This window comes from Etheostoma cragini, chromosome 21 (genome assembly GCF_013103735.1).
Source record: "Etheostoma cragini isolate CJK2018 chromosome 21, CSU_Ecrag_1.0, whole genome shotgun sequence".
Classification (NCBI taxonomy): Eukaryota; Metazoa; Chordata; class Actinopteri; order Perciformes; family Percidae; genus Etheostoma; species Etheostoma cragini.
In genome coordinates, this window is record NC_048427.1 from 17642809 (window position 1) to 17664046 (window position 21238).

General features: G+C 41.4%; 1 protein-coding gene across 1 annotated transcript in view; it reads right to left on the reverse strand.

Moving 5' to 3' along the window:
• Nucleotides 1–21238, reverse strand: part of jmjd1cb (jumonji domain containing 1Cb) — a 118309-nt gene that overhangs the window by 15325 nt on the left and 81746 nt on the right. Inside the window, exons 4-13 of the mRNA XM_034860104.1 lie at nt 16684–16789; nt 16205–16329; nt 13443–13586; nt 11884–11925; nt 8640–8910; nt 7248–7793; nt 5750–6095; nt 2569–3568; nt 1396–1593; nt 851–1023 (exon numbers count right to left, since the gene is read on the reverse strand). Coding sequence (XP_034715995.1) covers nt 851–1023; nt 1396–1593; nt 2569–3568; nt 5750–6095; nt 7248–7793; nt 8640–8910; nt 11884–11925; nt 13443–13586; nt 16205–16329; nt 16684–16789 — 2951 coding nt within the window. The remainder of the gene's footprint in view (nt 1–850; nt 1024–1395; nt 1594–2568; nt 3569–5749; nt 6096–7247; nt 7794–8639; nt 8911–11883; nt 11926–13442; nt 13587–16204; nt 16330–16683; nt 16790–21238) is intronic.

Sequence of the window (21238 nt, forward strand, 5' to 3'; positions counted from 1 at the left end):
AACTAGTCTAATGAGAGTGTGTGTTTGGGTATTCAGTGGTGTCTAAATAATGGCTGATGGTTACATAAGGACAGCACAGGCTGCTGAATGAACAAAGAGCATTCTGTCTGAACTGCTATAATATTGGATTACATCTGACTGACCTGGCATTGCTGGTCTGTGTCTCAGGGCTAACTCAGCTCTCTTACTGCTCTGTGTGGGCTCTCTGAACTCATCTAGCTTTACAAAGGAAAGGGCATGCTGTTCAAATGTGCAAAGCAATTGCAGTTTGCTTCTTTGAACCATCTTTAAGACAAAAGGAATGCCTTGTCTTCCCCCTGACCCAGTGTTTCTTGCTGAGACTATCCCCACATTGGAGTCTTCACTGACTAGCTCTAATGCTAATGGACTGAGCATCAACTATTGCTGTGAACGTGTGGAAACAGTTTTAGCTGTACACATGTTAAACAGTTCTCTTTTAAACTTCCTTTTATCTCACCAGGGAATTTACAGATGTTCCACATTCTCCCCGTCTGGAGCTGGTTTCATTCATTTTCAATGCAAACCAGATCCTTGTGGAGTCAACAACTTAACAAAAGAAACCTTCATTGTTTTCACAAATAAATAACCTAAATGTTCTGAGCAGATCTATGATGTCAGGCGTAAACTTCATCAGGCAAAAGTTTAACAATTAATTTGAATATCCTGAAAGGATAAATCCCTTAGTTGACTGATGGTTTTTAGTAACCGTGTGGGCATCTCACCTTCTAGCAGGTGCAGGAAAAATGTTCTTAGCATTTTCTTAACATTGTTAGCTGAAGCCAATCCAACGTCTTGGAGAACTTTATATTTCACTGGTCTTCCTACTCACTCTTTATGTGCGTTCATGTTAGACTTTGACAGCGGAGGGCTTGTGTGGGTGTTGATCTTGACCGGGGGACGGTGGGCGTCGGCGCTGGCTGGCCGAACGGGAACGTGGCTCAGCAAACCCAGACCGTCGCCAGCACTACCGGCACCCTGGTGCAGCCACGGACTGGCTGTGTTCTGCACACATAACACACACACACAAATGTATCATCAATAAACCAAATGTAAAATCTACAGAAAATGTGGTCGTACAGGAAAATAAGCTTAAATCATTGAAAGAGCATCATATTAATTTATTTAAAGGTGGACTATTTGTTTAAAAGCCCAGCTCCGTCTGATTTGGTTACAAGAGGCTTTTTTATCATTCCTTCCCTACTTCTTCTCCCTGCCTGCCAAAATCTAATTCCTTCATCACATCCCTCCCTAAATCCATCCTCATCTGTTCTCCTTGTTCCAAGACAAACACAGCTATCAAATAAAGAGACACAGTCACCTGTGCATGCACAATTGCTCCAAAACACAAGTACTAACCAAGATCCATAGACCTACCCTCCTGAGAGAGGCCTCTGAATTCAAAGTGACAGGATTTTCCGGGTGGACCCACTTAGCTGTGGGGGGCAGGTTGAGCCCTGGGGGGTAGGAGGTTGGTGTTCCATTGGGGTACTGCCAGAGGATGGGGTAAAGGCCCAGGCCTGCTGCCCCACTGTGAGCCTGGGCTAGTAGAGGGGGTGGAGGAGGGCCCTGACCCTAAAAAACAAGACACGTTATATATTTGTTTATCATATTTATGAGAGAATGGTGAAAACTATGTTGAGTTTCTGTCATATCCTTATTGAATAAAGTGGGAGAAGAGGAACCATTCCTCTCCGCCGTCCCCATCTGCCCTCCCCCCACCTCAACCCCCAGATCCAGATTTTACATAACAGGTAAAATGGTGTGTATATATGAATGAATGGTTTATTTCCTTGGCTGATTGCTTACACGGCCCGACCCATTTTAAATAAACACTTTCCTAGTGCTGACACAAAACAAAATAAATACCTATAGGTTCCAAATATAAGATGTACAATTCAATACAAAGTCCCTTTCGGACCAGAATAAATTATGGTATAAATCAACAATAAACAGATTAGGCAAATACTGTAGGTATTCCAAATAAGTAGTAAGGGCGGAGAGAGAGAGAGAGAGAGAGAGAGAGAGAGAGAGAGAGAGAGAGAGAGAGAGAGAGAGAGAGAGACAGACAGACAGACAGACAGACAGACAGAGTGCTTACATAAGTACGCCTGGACATTCATACACTGGACAAAATGATACTCTGCTAGATAGCGGGGGGGGGGGGAATCCATGCAGCATAGCATCACAATATTTTCAGTGGCAATACTGTATTGATACACAGGCACCATTATTATATATATATATGTGTTGGCAAGTTTCTCTGCTTGACAATCCTCAATTTTGCAGCAATAAAATTGAGGTGATATGAACAAACAGTTTTTTTTAGATAAAACAGATGTTGACATAGTTTGCTTTTGGGGACATCATGTGAAATTGGCAAAAATTAGAAATCAGAGAAAAGGTTATATTGCAATATTTTTAAAATCGCACTAATATCGTATTGTGGCATAAGTATCATGATGCGTCTGGTGATTCCCATCCCTAGCTGCTAGATCTACTCTTTGAGCCCGCCACTGTGCATAGATTGTATAATGTTTATAGTCAGACCTGTAGGAACTGCTGTTGGTGTGCGGCTGCTGCGTGAGGAAGGGCGAGGTGGCCCAACCCGCTGGGGGAGTCGAGCCTAGGGTGGCCCCCGAGTAGAGATGCTGAAGGAGGAGGCATGGCCGGGAGCACTCCGGGGGGTAAAAGATGCGGGTGTGGCAGGGCAGAGGTGTGAGGGGGGGCGAGGAGGTGGGAGGTGGTGTGGGAGTGGGATGAGGACGTGAGACAGGGGGAGTGAGGGGAGGGGGAATGAAGGGTGTGCAGGTGGGGGTGGAGATAGGCTGCCACGTGGTTGGAGGAGACGGTTGCCGAGACAGAGTTCTCTGCATCTGGGCGGACCAGCGCCGGGTCCCTGTAAATGGTGAAGGTCTCGTTCTTATCGATGATCAGGGGACTCTTGGTGCTGCTACTGACGCTTGCACCGACTCCCCCCGACTCCGACCGTGCCGGCATCGGCTTGAAACCAGACCGCGGAGGCTCAGCTGGTTCTACTTTAGCCGACAAACGGCCTATTGGAGGTGGGGGGGTATCTGGGTACCTCTGTATTTTATGTTTAGAGACCTCGGGGGAGGTGTTGGGTTTAGGTTTAGAGATGTCCAGCAGGCCCGGGTGGGGCTTAGCCTTGAGAAGGTCAGCTGGGTTTGTGTTGGGGTAGGGATGGCTTTGACAGTTGTTGGGGTGCTGGGGTTTCTGTTTGAGGGAGTCAAGCTGAGCTGGGTTGGGGCTCATTCTAGATTTGGTTAAGTCAGGGGGGAGCACTGTGTTCATCTTGTGGGGGGTCGGTTGTTGTGGTTGTTGTGGGTGTTTTCTCGTCTCCTCGGACAGAGACGGGCTCTTAATGCTGGGGTGAATAGATGTGTAGTGCTGCTGTTGTTGTGTGTGTTGATGATGATGATGATGCTGCGGCTGCTGCTGCTGCTGTTGATGATGATGAAGATGAAGAGGAAGGACAGTTTTCTCCTTCTCCACCAGCACCACATTTTGAACCATCGATGTGACAGGCCTGAAAAAAAGCACAGAATTCTTTTTTAATTTCACATTATGGACATCCAAAACAATCTACATTTTCTATTTTGATTTCAGAAAGATGGTGTTATTTAACTTGCCTCTTTTGATGAGGGAAAATTAATTGTATTTGTATCACTATCCCTATCAAAGTGGTCCCTAATTAGCTGTATGGATCGCCCGAAATGAATTTTTTTTAGTGCTGATGCTGTTTTTTGTTGTTGTTTTTTTTCCATCAGCCTTAGCCGATGACCAATAGAAGCTGCCGATTTTCTTGAGCCGATATTTGGAGCCGATAAGGCTTTTGCCCCCTTCAATTTACATCATAAAAATGTAAACCCTGCCACACTGGATTTGTTTTTTTGGAATCTGCTCTTCCATTTCTTTAAAAATAATAAAGAACAACACAGATCAGTGTCACTGCTGCAATTATCTTCCATTCATATCACCCAAATGATGTGTGCAACGTGCATCATACGGATGGGTGCACTGCAGACGGTTAACTGTGTAAGAGTAAAGGCTTTCATCAACATCTACAACACTGCCTTGATGCCAGCCTGTGGATGCCTGTCTGTAAATAATGCCCTGAACAAACTATCAGCAAATGTAGAAGCCACATATCGGCATTGGTAACGCTGTTACGTAAAAACGCAAAAAACGGCCCGATATATCAGCCGGCCGATAAAATCGGTCTATCACTAATTAGCTGTGACCACATTGATACTTGTTATTATCCTTCTTGTGCTAATTACAAGCTTGCTACGCGCAGAATCAACAGACCACATGTGTGTAGAACGTAAAGTTTGATTTAAAGTATAGTATAAATCATCTATGTGTTTTTTGAAGATAATGGGTTAATCGGGAACACCAACCTGATTATTCTGGGGCCGTCGCGACTGTTGAAGGTTAAGAAGCACTACTCTAGAAGTCTAAATTAGTCAGTTTTCAGCACAGACCGTTTGACTATTTGTCAAAAAAAAAAAACTGTCAAATTCACGCTACAGAAAGAAAAGAAGAACTGCTCTTACTTGAGTCTCCTCTTCCTGCACACACACCCACACCCACAAAAATGAGGAAGTAGTGTATTGCATCACTATAACAAATGAATTGAGCAACAGCGGATCAAAAATAGTGTTGGAGCTTGATGAGAAATCTGAATACTGAGCTGCTCCATGTATCCATACAGATTTAAAGTAACCAGGCTTTTACAGTGCCCGTAAACCTCTGTTCTGCTAAAACCGATTTGTTTGGAGTTACATATTAAGTCACATACATACTCCTGCCACCTAGTCACCATTTCAGGACTTTTAAAAAGCAATATAAGGCATATTGAAGCTCCAGGAGGGGAAATATGACTCAGAGTGGGAAAAGTGATGTTAAATCTAAAAGAACAACACCAGAAATAAGTAGGTAATGGAATCAGATCATGATGTTGCATTACAAATAAGGGAGAAAGCTCACATGTTACTTTGCTAATTGTTTAACAAAATGTGTCTTTTTTTTTTTTTTAAATGGGTCTTCAACTTAACCGTAATTTTGTCTGTATGTGGGTTTTGTATGATTACAAAATTTTCAATGAAATTTGTGTCCCCTATATAGAAGGCTTCCATGATCCACCACGCCAGCTGGCTACGAGGCTACGTTCCACAGAGCGGCAGCTGCTAGTTGTCGAAGCCGTACAGAGTCGTTCTGCGGCAGTTAGTAATGTGTTGGGTGACTTCGAGCAGGGTACAGAGCACTGCGAGCTGCCGTTTGTTTTGGTGGAGATTACTGTTAAATTGAATCCACAAAATATGGGCAATTGGCTGCAATGAAAATGAAGATTAGATACCAAAACGTGCTAAAATGTGCTGCATACAGCAAAAGAAGAACATGATAGACTCTTTAGAAAAGGTTACTATCTATGCTTGATTTTCTGCGTGCGAAAGTTGCCAGACAACACCATTTTCTAAACACTGCCATGCTGAGAAATACAGACAGAGTTGTGTGGCGTTTAGCCTCTTTATTAGCTTTGTAGAAACTCATTTGGCAATGGCTTGATTGTAACAGACAGTCATTAATATCAAAAGGTTATGCACTAAAGCTTTAAGTGACACAAAAAAAGTGTCATGAGTTGAAACAATCAAAAGCTGACTTTAAGAAATACACTTAAACACAATTTTAAGCCTTGTGTTCTCACCTGATAACCTCAGAGGGAGCAAACTCTATCTTGTTGCCTAAGCTCCTGGCTGCTGTCATGCCACCTCCCATAATGCTCTGCTGCTGCTGCAAGGGAGGCTCAATATCCGTCCTGCGGCCTCCTTCTGATGGTGACGGAGACGGAGGGACGGGAGGCGAGGAGACGGGGGAGGGGTTGAGGGGCAGGTAAGGTGAGAGGGCCGTGGATTCGGCCTTCTGGGAGGCGAGCAGGGCTGACACTGCCTCTGAACTCTCCTGGTGCACCGTGGCCTGGGCATCATCTGTGATGTCGATTACACTGCTGCCTCCCAGGTGGGACAACAATGGCGTCTGGGATCGAGATGACGCTGAAAAAAAACATTATACTATTAGTAAAGTCACTTTTTTATGTTGAATGGGAAACTTGATTTGCAGACAGGAATGCAAGATTAAAATAAAAAAAACACTACCTACAAAATTATACAAAAAGACAACAATAAAAAGACATTTTGTGCATGCAACACAATTTTACACTACACTACAGTACACTAGTAAGATGTGGGTACACGACAGGAGCAAACTTTAAAGGTCCCATGGCATTAAAATTTCACTTTGTGGAGGTATTTTAACGTTAATATGTGTTCCCCCAGCCTGCCTGTGGTCCCCCAGTGTATAGAAATGGCGATAGGTGTAAACCGTTTCCTGGGTAACCTGCTCTGCCTTTGAGTATATGAAAGCTCAGATGGACCAAGTGGAATCTTGCCCCTTATGACCTCATAAGTAACTTCCCTTTTCTCTACTTTGCCCACCCAGAGAATTTGGCCCACCCATGAGAGAGTGACATCATGGCTTACAAACGAGCAAACTGGCAGTTGGTCAAGGCCACAACCCCAGCCGCCACCTTGTCCCCCCCCATCTCTTCCTCTAAAGCTACAGACTCAGAAATGGCACATATTAAGGAAAGCTCATTGTGGGACTGGCTCTAGTGGCTGGAATTCTGCACAAAGGCTGAATTTTGGGAAAGAGACTTCAGATACAGTATTAGGGGACCACTAAGGTCTATATAAAAGAGACTTTAGATACAGTATTAGGAGACCACTAAGGTCTATATAAAAGAGACTTCAGATCTGGTATTAGGAACCGCTAAGGTCCACACAAAAGAGACTTCAGATACAATATTAGGGGACCACTAAGGTCTATATAAAAGACTTCAGATACAGTATTAGGGGACCACTAAGGTCTATATAAAAGACTTCAGATACAGTGTTAGGGGACCACTAAGGTCTATATAAAAGCATCCAAAGACCACCTTGTCATGGGACCTTTAAAAAACCACGCCGGGCAACTAAAGGACAACCCACTTGCTAGTTCCGGCATCATGGTATCATAATCATTGACCATGTCCTTGGTCTTTATGGCGTTGTAACTGGAGAAAGACCTTATCACATCAGTGAACAAACTCATCTGCCATCGGCCCACGGATTAGAACACTAAGCTTACGGATCATCAGCTGGCAGTACCTTTCACAGTGTTCTTGCTGTTCTCCAAACTGCCACCCTGAACGGTGTCGGACATCAGAGGCGTCTGTTGCCGCGGGGATTGGGTGATCTGTGTTACCGCGACCAACTCCTCCTCCTCCTTCGTTGTCATTTTGCCCGTTTCCTTAACCACGCCCTTCTTGCTGTCCTCCACTACCTGAAGCTCCACCCACGGGGACAGGCGACCAATAAGAGATGAAGAATTATTCATTTTGGTGGCCTGCGCCAGCGGCTTCTCCTCCTCCTCTTTTTTGGAAACACCGCTTTGCTTTGCATCAGTGTTGCGAGTCTTTAGCTCATTCTCGGAGTTGGGCTCTGAGGAGGAGGACGAAGAGGAGGAGGAGGAGGAGGAGGAGGATGAGGAGGAAGAGGAGCCTGAGGTCCTCTTGTTGTGTGGGTTTTCTGAGTCGCTGCTCTCTGACAGGTCAGAGGTCATGTCTGTTTTCAACCTCTTAAGACCTGCCTTCTTCTCCTCTTCCTCGCCCTTCCTGCGTTTGTTCAGCGCCTGCTTGGCCTTGGCCTTGGAGTCTGAACACACGAATAGAAAAAACAAAGAAGTCAGTTTTTGAAAATTCAAACAGGTTCTCTGACACCTGCTTTCCATCTTCTCTACCTCATTCCTCTCTTGAATCCTGTTAATTATAGCGTCTGTTGAGGCATTTATTACTGATTAGCAGTACAAAAAATTCCTTCCAAAGTATGTAACACTTAGAAGTGTTTGAAAGAGGGAATCAGAAAATCAAAAGCACTACAATGTCAGTCCAAAACACAAAGATTTTCAGTTTAAAATTAGATAAGAGATAAAATAAAACTTTGTCTGTTCCCACAGAAAATGTTCTTCTGTTGTCAATCAACAGATAACATTAGAAAACATCTGTATTTATACATATACATATACATATTTACGTTGCTCTCACACACACACACACACACACACACACACACACACACACACACACACACACACACACACACACACACACACACACACACACACACACACACACACACACACACACACACACACACACACAATAATCTGCTTCGTAAGAGCGTTCTTTGTAACACTGTGCTGGTGGCAGTAAACAACAGCATCAGCTGACTGGAGAAATTTGACCCATTAACTAGTGTCAACAGTGGCATTACACAGACATTTTTGAAATTATTACAAAAAACACAAAACACAGTTTGATGTTTCGTTTCCTATTGGGCTTTTCATGAATTGCGACGTGTTTTTGTGTTGTGAGGAACCACAATGATGCCAACATTGTAAATGTGTCATGGAAAAAGACAACTTGCAGTATTACTAAAATAGCACTTCTGCCTTACACGTGTATTTACAGTATTATATATTTTGATGGTGACTGTCCTCACCTCTCCCTGGGGTCTCTTCTCTCCTGTCCTTGTCCTCCTCTGGAACGCTGCTGTCGGATCCTTTCCTCCTGGAGGAGCGAGAGTTGCGCTGCTCTCTCTGCTCCCTCCCACTGTTGCTGGGCGAGTGGTGCGATTGGCTGGCTGGTTGCTGGCTTTGCTGTGATTGGCTCTGCTGTTGAGAGGCCTGCGTCACCTGGGAACCTTTCGGGTTGGGGCCTGATGAGGTCATAATGGGGCGGGGGCTGTTGGCCTGGGCTCGTGTGTAATGACTCTGTAAGATTTTTGAAAAGTCATACGTTAGCTCATGTAAAGAGCCATACAGATGTGGGAATCACAAACGTTACTATGAATGTATACGCTCAGTTACCACTTTAATTAATAAAAGTCCACAATTTACTAGGCATCCAATATGACAACACTGCAATATATCCTGCTGAAGATTACATTAGTAGAAGTTTTTTTTTAAGACTCATTTTTTCCCTGTTTTGATAGAACAGATTAAGACAGGAAAGTGGAAGAGATAGGGAGATGACAAGCAGCAAAGGACCACAGGTCGGAATTGAACCAATAGCCGCTGCAGTAAGGACGGAGCCTTGGTACATTAGGGCGGACACTCTACCAGGTGAGCCACCAGGGCGCCCCCAGTTATAGTAGTTTTTAAATTGTATTTAAACTATACGCAGTTGTTGGTCTATTGGGTCCACCAAGTTAAAAACAAATGCAATCTAATTGCTCTGCAGCCAACCCTACGGAGGTTATAATGTTCTGGTTTAGAGAAATGGTTATTCTTGAGCACGGAGTTTTGGCTGCTGCTGATGTTGTTGTGGTCCTGCAGTGATGTCACCGCATTGCTCAATGGTGTTTTCACGTCTCCTTCCAGGCAGCGCTGCGACCGTTGACTTCAAGGCACCTATCAATAACCATAACCCTAATCATTGCCCAACCCTAGTGCCTTCTGAACATCTGAACACTGGATAAAGACAGGTTCAAAATTCATCTTTTATTTTGTTGACATATTAGAGTCAAAGGGTTTTACAGAGGGCATTTTGGATATCTCCTTAGAATATGGTGTCAACAGCCTTGAATATTCAATTTTTTGCCACGTTTTCAGGTATAAATGTTACATAAATTAGGCTATGAATGATATCTGAACAAACCCCTCTGTTAGAACCTTCAGAATACAAATAGGAATGTATCTGGAAAGGTTGGTGTAAGTAAGTGCTACTGAAGTGGAGATTTCTGGCTCAGAGTCTGAGAAACACTAATGGCTGGGTTAAAAATATGGATTATAAAACATGAATAGGGTAAAAAAAATACTAACCGTTAATTACTTAAACTAAGATTCATTTTGTATAAACGTTTTCTGAAATGTCTTTTAAATATGCAAATGAGGCATTTTCCAATGTTAACTTTTGCTGAATTTAGGCAAACTTTTGCAAGTGCAAGTACACAAAGAATAGTCAAATATGTTTCCCTATAATTGGAAAGAAGGCATGCAACGACGTAACCTTCATTCTAGGGAGGATGTATTACAGGACTAGACTGCATTAGCTTAAAATAGGTGTTCCTAATAATGTGGTTTATAAGTGTATATGAGGATGTGTCTCTAGGAGGAACTGTACACCGGTCTGAGCTACAGAACAACTGCTCTCTCTGGCCATTCTAGTACGCCTAACATTAATACTGGAAAACCTATTTTATGATAAAGCGGGTTCAGAAAAAGCCTTCAATAGATTGGGTCTCAATAAACGTTACACTACGAGGCTAGAGCTCCACTGAATTCAGAAATAATATCGTATTTTAAAAAAAGACAAATGAAGAAAGTACTGGGTCACTTAAACTGGATATCTATAGTACAGTGAGAAGGTATTACAGTGCCTAGAGTGTGTTTTCCATTGTTTACCTCCAGTCTTGCACATTGGGTTTGAAATGTAAACATGACTCGGAGGTTAAAATCCTAACTGACAAACTGCTGACAGCTTTAAGGTCGTTTGAAGGTGAGACAATTTTAGAAATAGTCTCCCAACTTAAGGCTAAAAATAAAGCTTTTTTATTTTTTTATTTTATAAACATTGCCGACCAGTTGAATGATTTTGTGTCTGGATCGCCATTATAGACAAGCAAACACTAAATGTTAAATAGGATGACGTTTTTGAACAATCTTTTTGATAAATTGTACCACCTGACCCCTACCACTACAGATAATGATTCATATGTTATCCCTACTCAAGTAAGAAATATCACTGATCTAATGCGCAGATTCACAGAGACAACACAACAACAAACCTTGCAAGAGAGCAACAAGACACTTCTGATTGTAAGATGTAGTCTGTTTAGCCTAAAAGTGTTCCTATAGCATTTTATACTGCATGACAACATAATCCCAAAAGTTCAAGGACTGTTCAACCGTGCTGCGGCGTACATGTCGGTGCAATACATTTCTTTGACCATCCAGTCGACTTTTTCAAAGACTATTTTACGTCTAGTGAAAGTTTTTTTTGTCTCAAATAATAAAAATTTACATATTATGGGCAACCACAAACTTAAACACAAAGCTAGGTTTTATCCATGGAGCTGGACAGGAGATGGTTGTAGGGGACTGTGATTGTAATGCTGTGCTGCAGTGTGTGGCCGAGGCAAGCCACCACTAGATGGTAGTGCAGGCAGGATTTTTGGCCTACTGTTACATACTTAAATACTACAAATGTACTGAAGACACAGAGTGCTTTACTATTAGCCTGTTATGAACCCTCGCAGTTACACAGATTACCATGACAAAGTCAATTTAAGTCTTTTTTTTATTATCTGTGTCATTTATTCATTCCAGAGATATTTCACAGTAGCAATGGAGGGAAATGTTGATTCTAAATTACAGAGGTACCTGCTTTCTGAGATAATTTGGGATTATTTTCTCACTCTGGGAGAATTATTCACTTATTCTCTCCTCTGTGGAGATTTCACACCAATAACATGGAGAGACGGGACCAATCTGCACCTCTGTTGAGGACGTGAAACATCGGCCTGATAGTTCATTGATTACTAACAGGTATTTTTTTTCCCCCAGACACTATTCATTCAGAAACGTTCCAATTCAATGAAACACAGATCATGTCGGTCAGCTGGGACTTTATACTGTTCAATTTCAGGCTTGGGGGGGGGGGGGGGGGGGGGGGGGGGGGGGGGGGGGGGGGGGGGGGGGGGGGGGGGGGGGGGGGGGGGGGGGGGGGGGGGGGGGGATGGGTACCTGAGTGTTGCCAGTGGTCCCGCTGGGTCTCCCTCCCGCCATCTTTAATGGGTCAACAACAACAACAAGAAAAAACAAATAATGACAAAATGAAATGAATATAAAGAAAATGTGGGACAAGGAGATATTTTGTCAATGACTTCGGGACCAGAAATGACTGGCGGAGTGTTCAACAGACAATTGACCACCAATGAGCTCCTTTCATATGTACCTCATGCATTTTTGCCCAAAAACTAAATCATTGTTGCTAGGGCTGGGTTCCCGAACTTCGATACCTTTATGGCACCAACCAATTTGCCTCCATAGTATTAAAAAAAATGCCTCCTCGTTCAATACCCAATTTCAACAACAAAGGAGTAAATTTCATCAGTGTCAGTGAGCCAATAAGCACGCAGCGTGCTTCTACAAAGATCTAATTATGCTGCCGATTGGCTGTCTAACTTTACAACATTGACTTGACTAAGCTAGGGGGAAAAAAAACATTTACCGTAATGTTGTCATTTTTTCTTGTTAAAATGGAGTTTATAATATTGGTATTGAAGAAAGTATCGTTCAGGAACCGGTACCAAAGTCAGGATATCTTTATTGCTACCGGTACTGGAAATCGTTGGATGATACCCAGCCCTAACTGTCAAATGAAAGAAGCTGATTGGTAGACAGTGCAACAGTATGTTTGTGTGTGTTCAGTTGTAATGTAAAGCTTAACAAAAAGCACATAGGAACTTATTTTACTTTAAAGCTATCTTAATTAGGAAAGAAATGTAAATGAGACCGCAGGCATGGGTCAGTTATGAGAAAAAGAGTTCATATTTAACCAAAGTTATTGCCCAATCAAGGATCAATAATGGAAAAAAATTGCCCTAAATACATGTGATCTATTTGAAATTTTAACACAACGTGAAAAATGTGAAACATGGAGTGTTTTTTTTTTTTTTTTTAAAAGAACTGGTAATGTGTTTATGTTGCCATTGTCCTCTTCTTCCAAAGTTCCTGTAAAGGGACCACCGCCCACATGCTGTAAAGCACTTTGATGCAGAAAGGTATCGACAGGATTTTGAATCATCATATGCTTTCATTCACATTTTTCATTCTGGGTGTATATGTAGCCTGGTTATTTTTTGGTGCTTTGATGACATCAGCTGCATGAATTGTTGATGGCGGATGGAATTCTGAGGCTCTAAGGCTCAATTTGGCCGTTTGGGCAGCATTTTATGTCTTAAACTTACTTCGACCCAGAAAGGAATCGTATTATGCAAGCTCCTACTGTTGACTGTACTTGGAGCTGCGGTGCACGCAGTTTCATAATGTACTCAATGTGGCCAGTCTGTGTGGAACATTTCAGTTTTTTTTCATTTTGGCTATGTACTGGGATGTATTTTTTATATTTACCACAGCTTACAGACAGCTAAATATGTCAGTGTATTTTTGAATGTGTTTATCCTATCTTGTCAGCTGTTAGGAGCTCTTACTAGTTGAGCTGTTTGGTTGTGCATTTGCATGTGCATGTATGTGTGTGTGTGTGTGTGTGTGTGTGTGTGTGTGTGTGTGTGCGCACTCACGTGGGCAGTGTTGTTGTTCTGGCTGGATCGTGACCTTCTTCTGGAAGTGATGCCGATGTTTTCTCCTTTCAGCAGGGAGTGAACCACATCATCCAGAAAGGTCATCTGGATCATAGACGGGTCCACGTTCTGAGGCTCTAGCACCTGAACACAAACCACACTCACTTTACGCTGGCCACATGTCAACTGAGTCTTTCAAACCCTTATTACCTCCGGGTTTTAAAAGGTACTGTGTTTCCCTTTCAATGTGGTCATTTCATCAAAAGCCCCTTTCACATTGCCTGTTCAAGATGGGACCTGTTGCAGCTTTAATCCGCAATGCCATCGGTGTGACAAAGACAGAATGGGGGGACGGAGTTGCGCCTTTAGGCCGGCAGGGGAGGTAGCGAGAAAGCAGTAGGAGCTTAACTGACGTCTGTGTCAAAGGGACAGTTGGCAAGGCGGGACTGCATGCAGTACGATGTCGACCCACAGGAGGGGTCAAAAAGTGACAAAGCAGCGCTCCGAGTAGCCAAAGTCATTAATAACCTTCTGTTGCACTTGCTCTCTCCCTCACTGAAACACACAGAGCGCAGATGCTGTCTCTGTTCTTCTCTCTGACAATTAGAGGCAGGCGGAAAAAAGTCGATACAGCATGATTTTGCAATATTTTCTGTGGCAATACTGTATAACAATATAATACTGATCTTTTATTATATATGTGTAGGTCAGTTTCTCTGCCTGACAATCCCATTTTGCAGCAGTACAATTGAAGTGATATAAACAAACAGAGAAATGTATCTTTTTAGATAAAAACAGATGTTGACAAAGGGGACATCATTTGAAATTGGGAAAACTTAGAAGTTGAAAAAAGGTTCTAAATTGCAAAATATCGCAGAATATTGCAATAAATCGCAACAGTATTGTATCGTCGCATAAGTATCGTGATAATATCGTACCGGGAGGCAACTGGTGATTCCCACCTCTACTATAATAACTAATAGCAGCTACTAGAATGCATGACGCTAGCTTTTTGTGTGTCAGAAGCATGTGGTTGATTGACGGTGTAGATCGCTCAGACACACTTGATGCCAACGCTGTTGTGTTACACGTCACGCCTCTTTTGCTCCCGGAATGCCGGCGTGCTATGTGAATTCACACACTAATCTGTGTGTGAAAGAGGCTGACAACCTTTTCTTCACAACAAAAAATTGAGACGAAATTGTAATCAAAAGTAGCCTTTGAAAAAAAAACTAAAAAGTGATGTATTGCAATTTTCATCAACTAATAAAAGCTACAATAAACAAAAATGTGAAAGAGGTGAATTGACCCACAAACTAATTACTGTTTTAATGCAAAGTATTATTCAACAACCCACATGCATCTGTAAAAAAAGGTACAGTGTAGCTCCTGTTTAGAGGAAACAGTATCCTACATTGCTTTAAATATCTCTGTAGAACCATTATGTCTCTGTTTACTAGTAATGTTACTGCTTATTTGAAGGAAATCATTAACACATCCTGGGCTGGGCGATATGGAGAAAATCAATATCACGATATTTTTTACCAAATTCCTCTATATCGATACCGCAACAATATTGCAGTGTTGACTTTTGGTGCTTTCACAAAACATTTACACAATGAGATTTTTGATAAATAATCATCAGTAATGCGGCGATAATGACTAAGTGCGTAAAGGCAAATAATAGAACTGTTACTATTACTGTTAGACTTTACAGTCTGGTAAGATCAGAAAATGACATCACTTTACTGTAATGCAGCCTTTAAAACCAGGAAAAGACACCACTTATGTCATGTTACGATATCCAAAATCAAAGACAATATCTAGTCTCAAATCATGATCTCGATATGATATCGATATTTTGCCCAGCTCCAACACATCCTCTATAATCCCACCTAAAATTAGACAAGAGGCAGCGACAAAACAGCTGGGAGAAACTAGAAAAACAAGAAATAACCAAAAGGTAAGCCAACATTCGCGGATGTGGATGTAATGTTGATGTTAATTTCAGAAGGTTATTCTTCATGTTCACAGGCTAACAATGGGAAAGAGTGCAAGATTCATGTCAACTGTAAAGCCTCTAAATCTATTAAGCAAAAGCCCAGACAGTATAAGCACATGTGGGTGAGTGTAAGCTGCTGAATGATCATGGTAGCTGCAATACTGTGGCTCTGTTCAAACAGCCAGAGTTGGGTAATGATAAGTGGATTCTGAAGAGAGTCAACCATACAGTCTGGTAACCACGGTAGCTATACACAAGGATGTCAACAGAATGCTTAGAGGTTATGATCAAAAAATGAAAACAAATACTAAAATGTTGTCGTTGACTTAAACTAGACTAATTTTGAACTAAAACTAATAAACAAAAATCAAATGACTAATCTGAGACTAAACCAAACATACCTATTGTATTTTTTTTAACTTAAATACAACCACAATACATAAAAATAAGTATAGTACTCATTAATTCTTCTATTTGTATCCATCTCGTCATTCCCCTCTGTGTATTATACTACTGTACACATAAAGACAGTGGTGTAGCACACTCCACTTTACTGCTGTGTGTGTGTGTGTGTGTGTGTGTGTGTGTGTGTGTGTGTGTGTGTGTGTGTGTGTGTGTGTGTGTGTGTGTGTGTGTGTGTGTGTGTGTGTGTCCTCCATCCCAGTTGAGCCCTATAACAACTTAAAACCACTAAAAGGAAGAAGAAAAAAAACAAAACAAGTGTGTGTGTGTGTGTGTGTGTGTGTGTGTGTGTGTGTACCTGGTCATTCATAACGACCATGTTTCGACTGAAGAGGTCGTGGTGTGTAATGATGCCCGTGAACCACTGGGTGGCCGAGTCTTGTCTGTACACACGCACGCGGTAGCCATTCAGTGAATAGGGACCTGGAAGCATCAGGAAAAAGGTTCAATCACAGTGTTGTCGTCCCATTGCTGCAAGCATACAACTTTACTATACTCTCCTCATGTTGCAAGACACACTACTTAAAGTGCTCTTATTATGCTTTTTGGATTTTTTTCCCTTTCCTTTATTGTGTCATACATCTTTTTTGTGCAGTAAAAAAGCCCAACGTCCCCCCCCAAAGGGACATAATACAAGCACTTCAAGGTAACAAGATGACTGAGCAGACTGAGTGAACATCACTAACAATTCTTTACTTTTTATGCTTTATACATTGTAGCATTGATTTTTACAAAGTGTAATACTTGGAAATATAATCAGCGTGATAACAAGCTTACCTTGCATAAAAATTTCCTGCACCTTCTGGTCTTTGAGCCAGCCCCTCACTTCTTCATGGAGCTGGTGGTTGTCTCTTAACACTGGGTTCTGACTGTCCACCTCATCCTGAAAGAAAGACACACGCGCACACACATAAGCACACACACAGAGAATATCAAAGGATCAGCATTAAACACACTGAAACATAAGCTCAAGATAAGGACACATCTTAAAATGCAGCAGCAACAGTGCTTTGACACTCTATTTTTCCCTTTCAGGTGGCAAACTACAACGTTGTGCATTGTGGAAATCGGGCTTGTGATTGGTCGCTGATTAATCTCAGCTGGTTAAACCGTTTCTGTCTCCTCCTGCTCTCTATCGACACTTTCAGCACAGCCACAACACACAATGTGGTATTTGTACTGATTGAGAAGTGAGAATTTTTTTTTTCGCTGTGGCTTATCAAAGCTATATGATAGCTGTATTTCATTTTAACATGTGTCTATGGTATGGTTCTCAGAGCAATGCTTTCTTTTGCACTCTCCACACACAGCGACGCAGATTAAAGCGGCCCAGATAACAGAGTGAGGAAGAAGAAACCAAACCACAGTCACCACACTGGTAGCACACAGTGTGTGTGTGCGTGTGTGTGTGTGTGTGTGTATGTGTGTGTGCGTGTGTGTACAGGGATCATTTGGCAAAAGGTTGTTTTTTTGGGGGTAAAATCTTCAAGGTGAAGCTGCAAATGTGAATCGTGGATGAACAAAAAAATACACCACTTGTAGTCATATTTCAAAAATGATGTATACATTTGCATAGCAGGACATTTCCCCCCTCCTGCCACAAGTTTGTCTGCATTCTAATGAATGGCTGATTCAGAATATATCTAATATTCTATAGACAACCACCAAAATGTGCTTATAATGAGTTAAAGAGATGTTTGTAGTGGGGCTAATACTTGTACAAGACAGTCTATACTATATCTATATCAGTCTTTCTTGTCAGACTTTGGAAATCAGGGATAATTTTCTTCAAATTTTGGAAATCACATCATGACATTGATGTCGTTTCTGGGCAGCCAGGTCCATCTGTGTCTGCCCTTCTCTACCGCCTGACCCCTAAGCAATGTGTTTTTTCCTTTTTCTTAGTTTGAATTTGGTTAGGTCAAATGTTGTGAGTCACAGCGTAACTACTCTGAGTGTTGGTGCTTTTTTATGTCAGTAGGTGAAAGGTCAGCCAGCCTCTGGACTAGTTGGCTGACTCATCGTTATGTTCAGGTCTGGGCACGCAAAGCCCTTTGCGTTATAAAAGTGCACTGTAATGTAACAGGCAGGGTCGCTCTTGTTTATGTAGCTCCAAAAAATTTGGAATATTAAAAAGTAATTGATTTCTCTCACTCTCCCATTTCTCTCTCTCTATTTTTCAATTTCAAAAAACTAATAATGTCCTTGAAAGGTTATGTTGAAACAATAATAATGATAATATATCAAATTCTCTACTTATTTTGCCTTATATTGTGACAGGAGAAGACATATTTAGCTGCTAGCCATGCCTTACGTTTATCGTAGATTAGAAAAGAAAGCTTTTTGTCGTCAGTGTAGGCAGTAAAAATAATATTTGGTTCTTATGGCAATATAAATGTCAATTGGTCTATATAGCGTGTTCAAAAATAACAAAAACAAAAGTGCTTTACAAAGTAAAAACAACAATTTAACATTGCTCTCTCTCTCTATTTCAAGTTGCTTTATTGGCATGACAAAAAATACATTTGTGTTGCCAAAGCATAAAAACAAACATACTTGTAAACAACCACAAGGAGTAAATCCATCTGATATAATAATGCAGTAAACAGGATACTTCTGATATAATTGCAGATGCTAAACAAAGTATGTCCCTTAAAGGGTATGTTGAAACAATAATAAAGAAGAATAGCAAAATAGAAATGATAATATATCAAATGTATTTATTCAGCCTCTCTCTTTGTCTCTGTCTCTGTCTGTCTGTGTCTCTCTGTCTCTGTCTCTCTCTCTCTCTCTGCTGCAGTGTTCTAGTTTCCCAGCCTTGCTCAGCTCCAAATTAAACCGGCATACACACTAAAAATACCACACTGGAATGCATTGCTACAGAGGTCGGCATGTACTTCTCGCATATATTCTTACAATTTGTCACTCTGATGCTTATTTTTTTACCACTGCGAACTAAAACGCTCAATCCGTCCAGTTGATCCTACACACACGAGCAATCAATGTACGATACACAAAACAGCACGATCTTTGTTTTTTTTATTTTTTTATACCACAAAAGATTTGACAAAGGGTACTTTTTGCATTCTCAAGTGAATCTGGCGCCCTTGCCTTGATAACAAAATACACTCAGTATTACAAAGCAATGTGTAGCAAGGTCATCCTGCTGTCATCTACTGTTTGTTCTGTCTCAAATCAACTGAACTTAGGAGAACACACTAAGCTCGCGTGACAAGATATAACCAGCTTTGCTCACATGTACACCTAATATTTTCCATTTCTTTTAATCTTAATCTGAAAAATACTGCCAACACTGAAGCTCAAGGATCTGCCAACAGTGATGTGAGTGGAACTGTTGCACACCCTAATAAAGCTCTCACTTTCAATGCTGTAACTATGTGACAGAAAATAACACACATGTATGTGCCCGTGAGTCTATTTCTACTAACACCACTGCAATCTATTCTGGCTCACTGCTGGCCTGTTTAGACAAGATACACACGGAGACTGTGTTGCTAAGGCAACACGGTCACCTCGACCACCGATTGGTCTGGAGCGAAATGGAATATGAGCACAGAATAAAGTGCATGAAAAAAAGGATCCACTAGAAATCTCAAATGCGGCTCAAGCATGTGATCAGGATATGCAGAGTTGTGGGGGGGGGGGCGAGACGGAGACAATCTGCTATCACAGCACATCATGTCATTTTATATACAACACATTAAAATCCTTTAAATCAGAATCAGAAAGAGATTAATTGCAGGTAAGTAGCACTTAATATGAATTTTGCTGGGGTGAAGGTGCATCCATAAACACATTAATAGAATATAAACAAATATAGATAAATACAGAAACACATAACACACACACACACACAGAACTCTGTTTAAAAATCTAAATGTAGCCTTAGTTGGATTGTTCTCTTGATATATGTATTAATGTGAGGTACCAGTATATAAAACTTGTATCACATGTTTGAATGCTTATTCTTTGTGACAATATATCAATGTACATTGGTGTATGTATACATATGTATGCATACATGTGCACAAATTGAAATAATAATAATATTAATGATGTACTTATTTCTGAACAGCTACTTTTTCAGTGTTTAATTTCCGTTTGTCTATGGTTAGGTTTAGTTATCAGTAGAAGAGTGAGGTATTACATCAGTTATTATTTCAACAAAATAATCTAAAATCAAGCTTAATCCCAAAAGAAGTTATCTCTTGACACTTTCATATTAAGCAGGTCTAAACCATACTCTAAACTTATAACTGTCATCACATGACTGGAGAACCATAGCACAAGTTACGCAACAAAAACTAAGCAAACTTCATATGCTGATGAAGAGTGTTAGATGTGTTCTGTGGAAAAAGCCAGTAGGGGGATAGCGAGTGAAAATGACTTTTTTTCAAAATAGTATTTCCATGGTTGAGATTGAACTTTCACTCTCATTTTGCATTGTATTTATTTATAAAAGCTACAAATGCTGATATGACCATTTCTCGTGACAAAGACAAATGACTGGAAATGTCACTTTGAGTTTTTTAACGTTAATATGCCTTTGGTCCCCCGGTGGGTAGAAATGGTGATAGGTGTAAACCGAGCCCTGGGTATCCTGCTCTGTCTTTGAGAAAATGAAAGCTCAGATGGGCCGATCTGGAATATTGCCCCTTATGAGGTCATAAGGGGCAAAGTTACCTCCCCTTTCTCTGCTCTGCCCGCCCAGCGAATTTGGCCCACCCATGATAGGGAGACATCATGGCTTTCAAACAAGCTAACTGGCAGTTGGTCAAGGCCACACCCCCAGCCTCCACCTTGTCCCCCCTCCCTCTCTCATCCTCAAAAGCTACAGACTCAGAAATGGCACATACTAAGGAAAGCTCATTGTGGGACCGGCTCTAGTGGCTGGAATTCTGCAACAAAGCAGAATTTTTGGAAAGAGACCTCAGATACAGTATTAGGGGACCACTAAGGTCTATATAAACAAGACTTCAGATGCAGTATTAGGGGACCACTAAGGTCTATATAAACAAGACTTCGGATGCAGTATTAGGGGACCACTAAGGTCTATATAAAAAAGACTTCCGATACAGTATTAGGGGACCACCAAGGTCTATATTACCAAGACTTCATTTACAGTATTAGGGGACCACTAAGGTCTATATAAACAAGACTTCAGATACAGTATTAGGAGACCACTAAGGTCTATATAAACAAGACTTCAGATACAGTATTAGGGGACCACTAAGGTCTATATAAAAGCAACCAAAGACCACCATGTCATGGGACCTTTAAAGCTGAAAATACCTGACAAGCTCCTTTATGA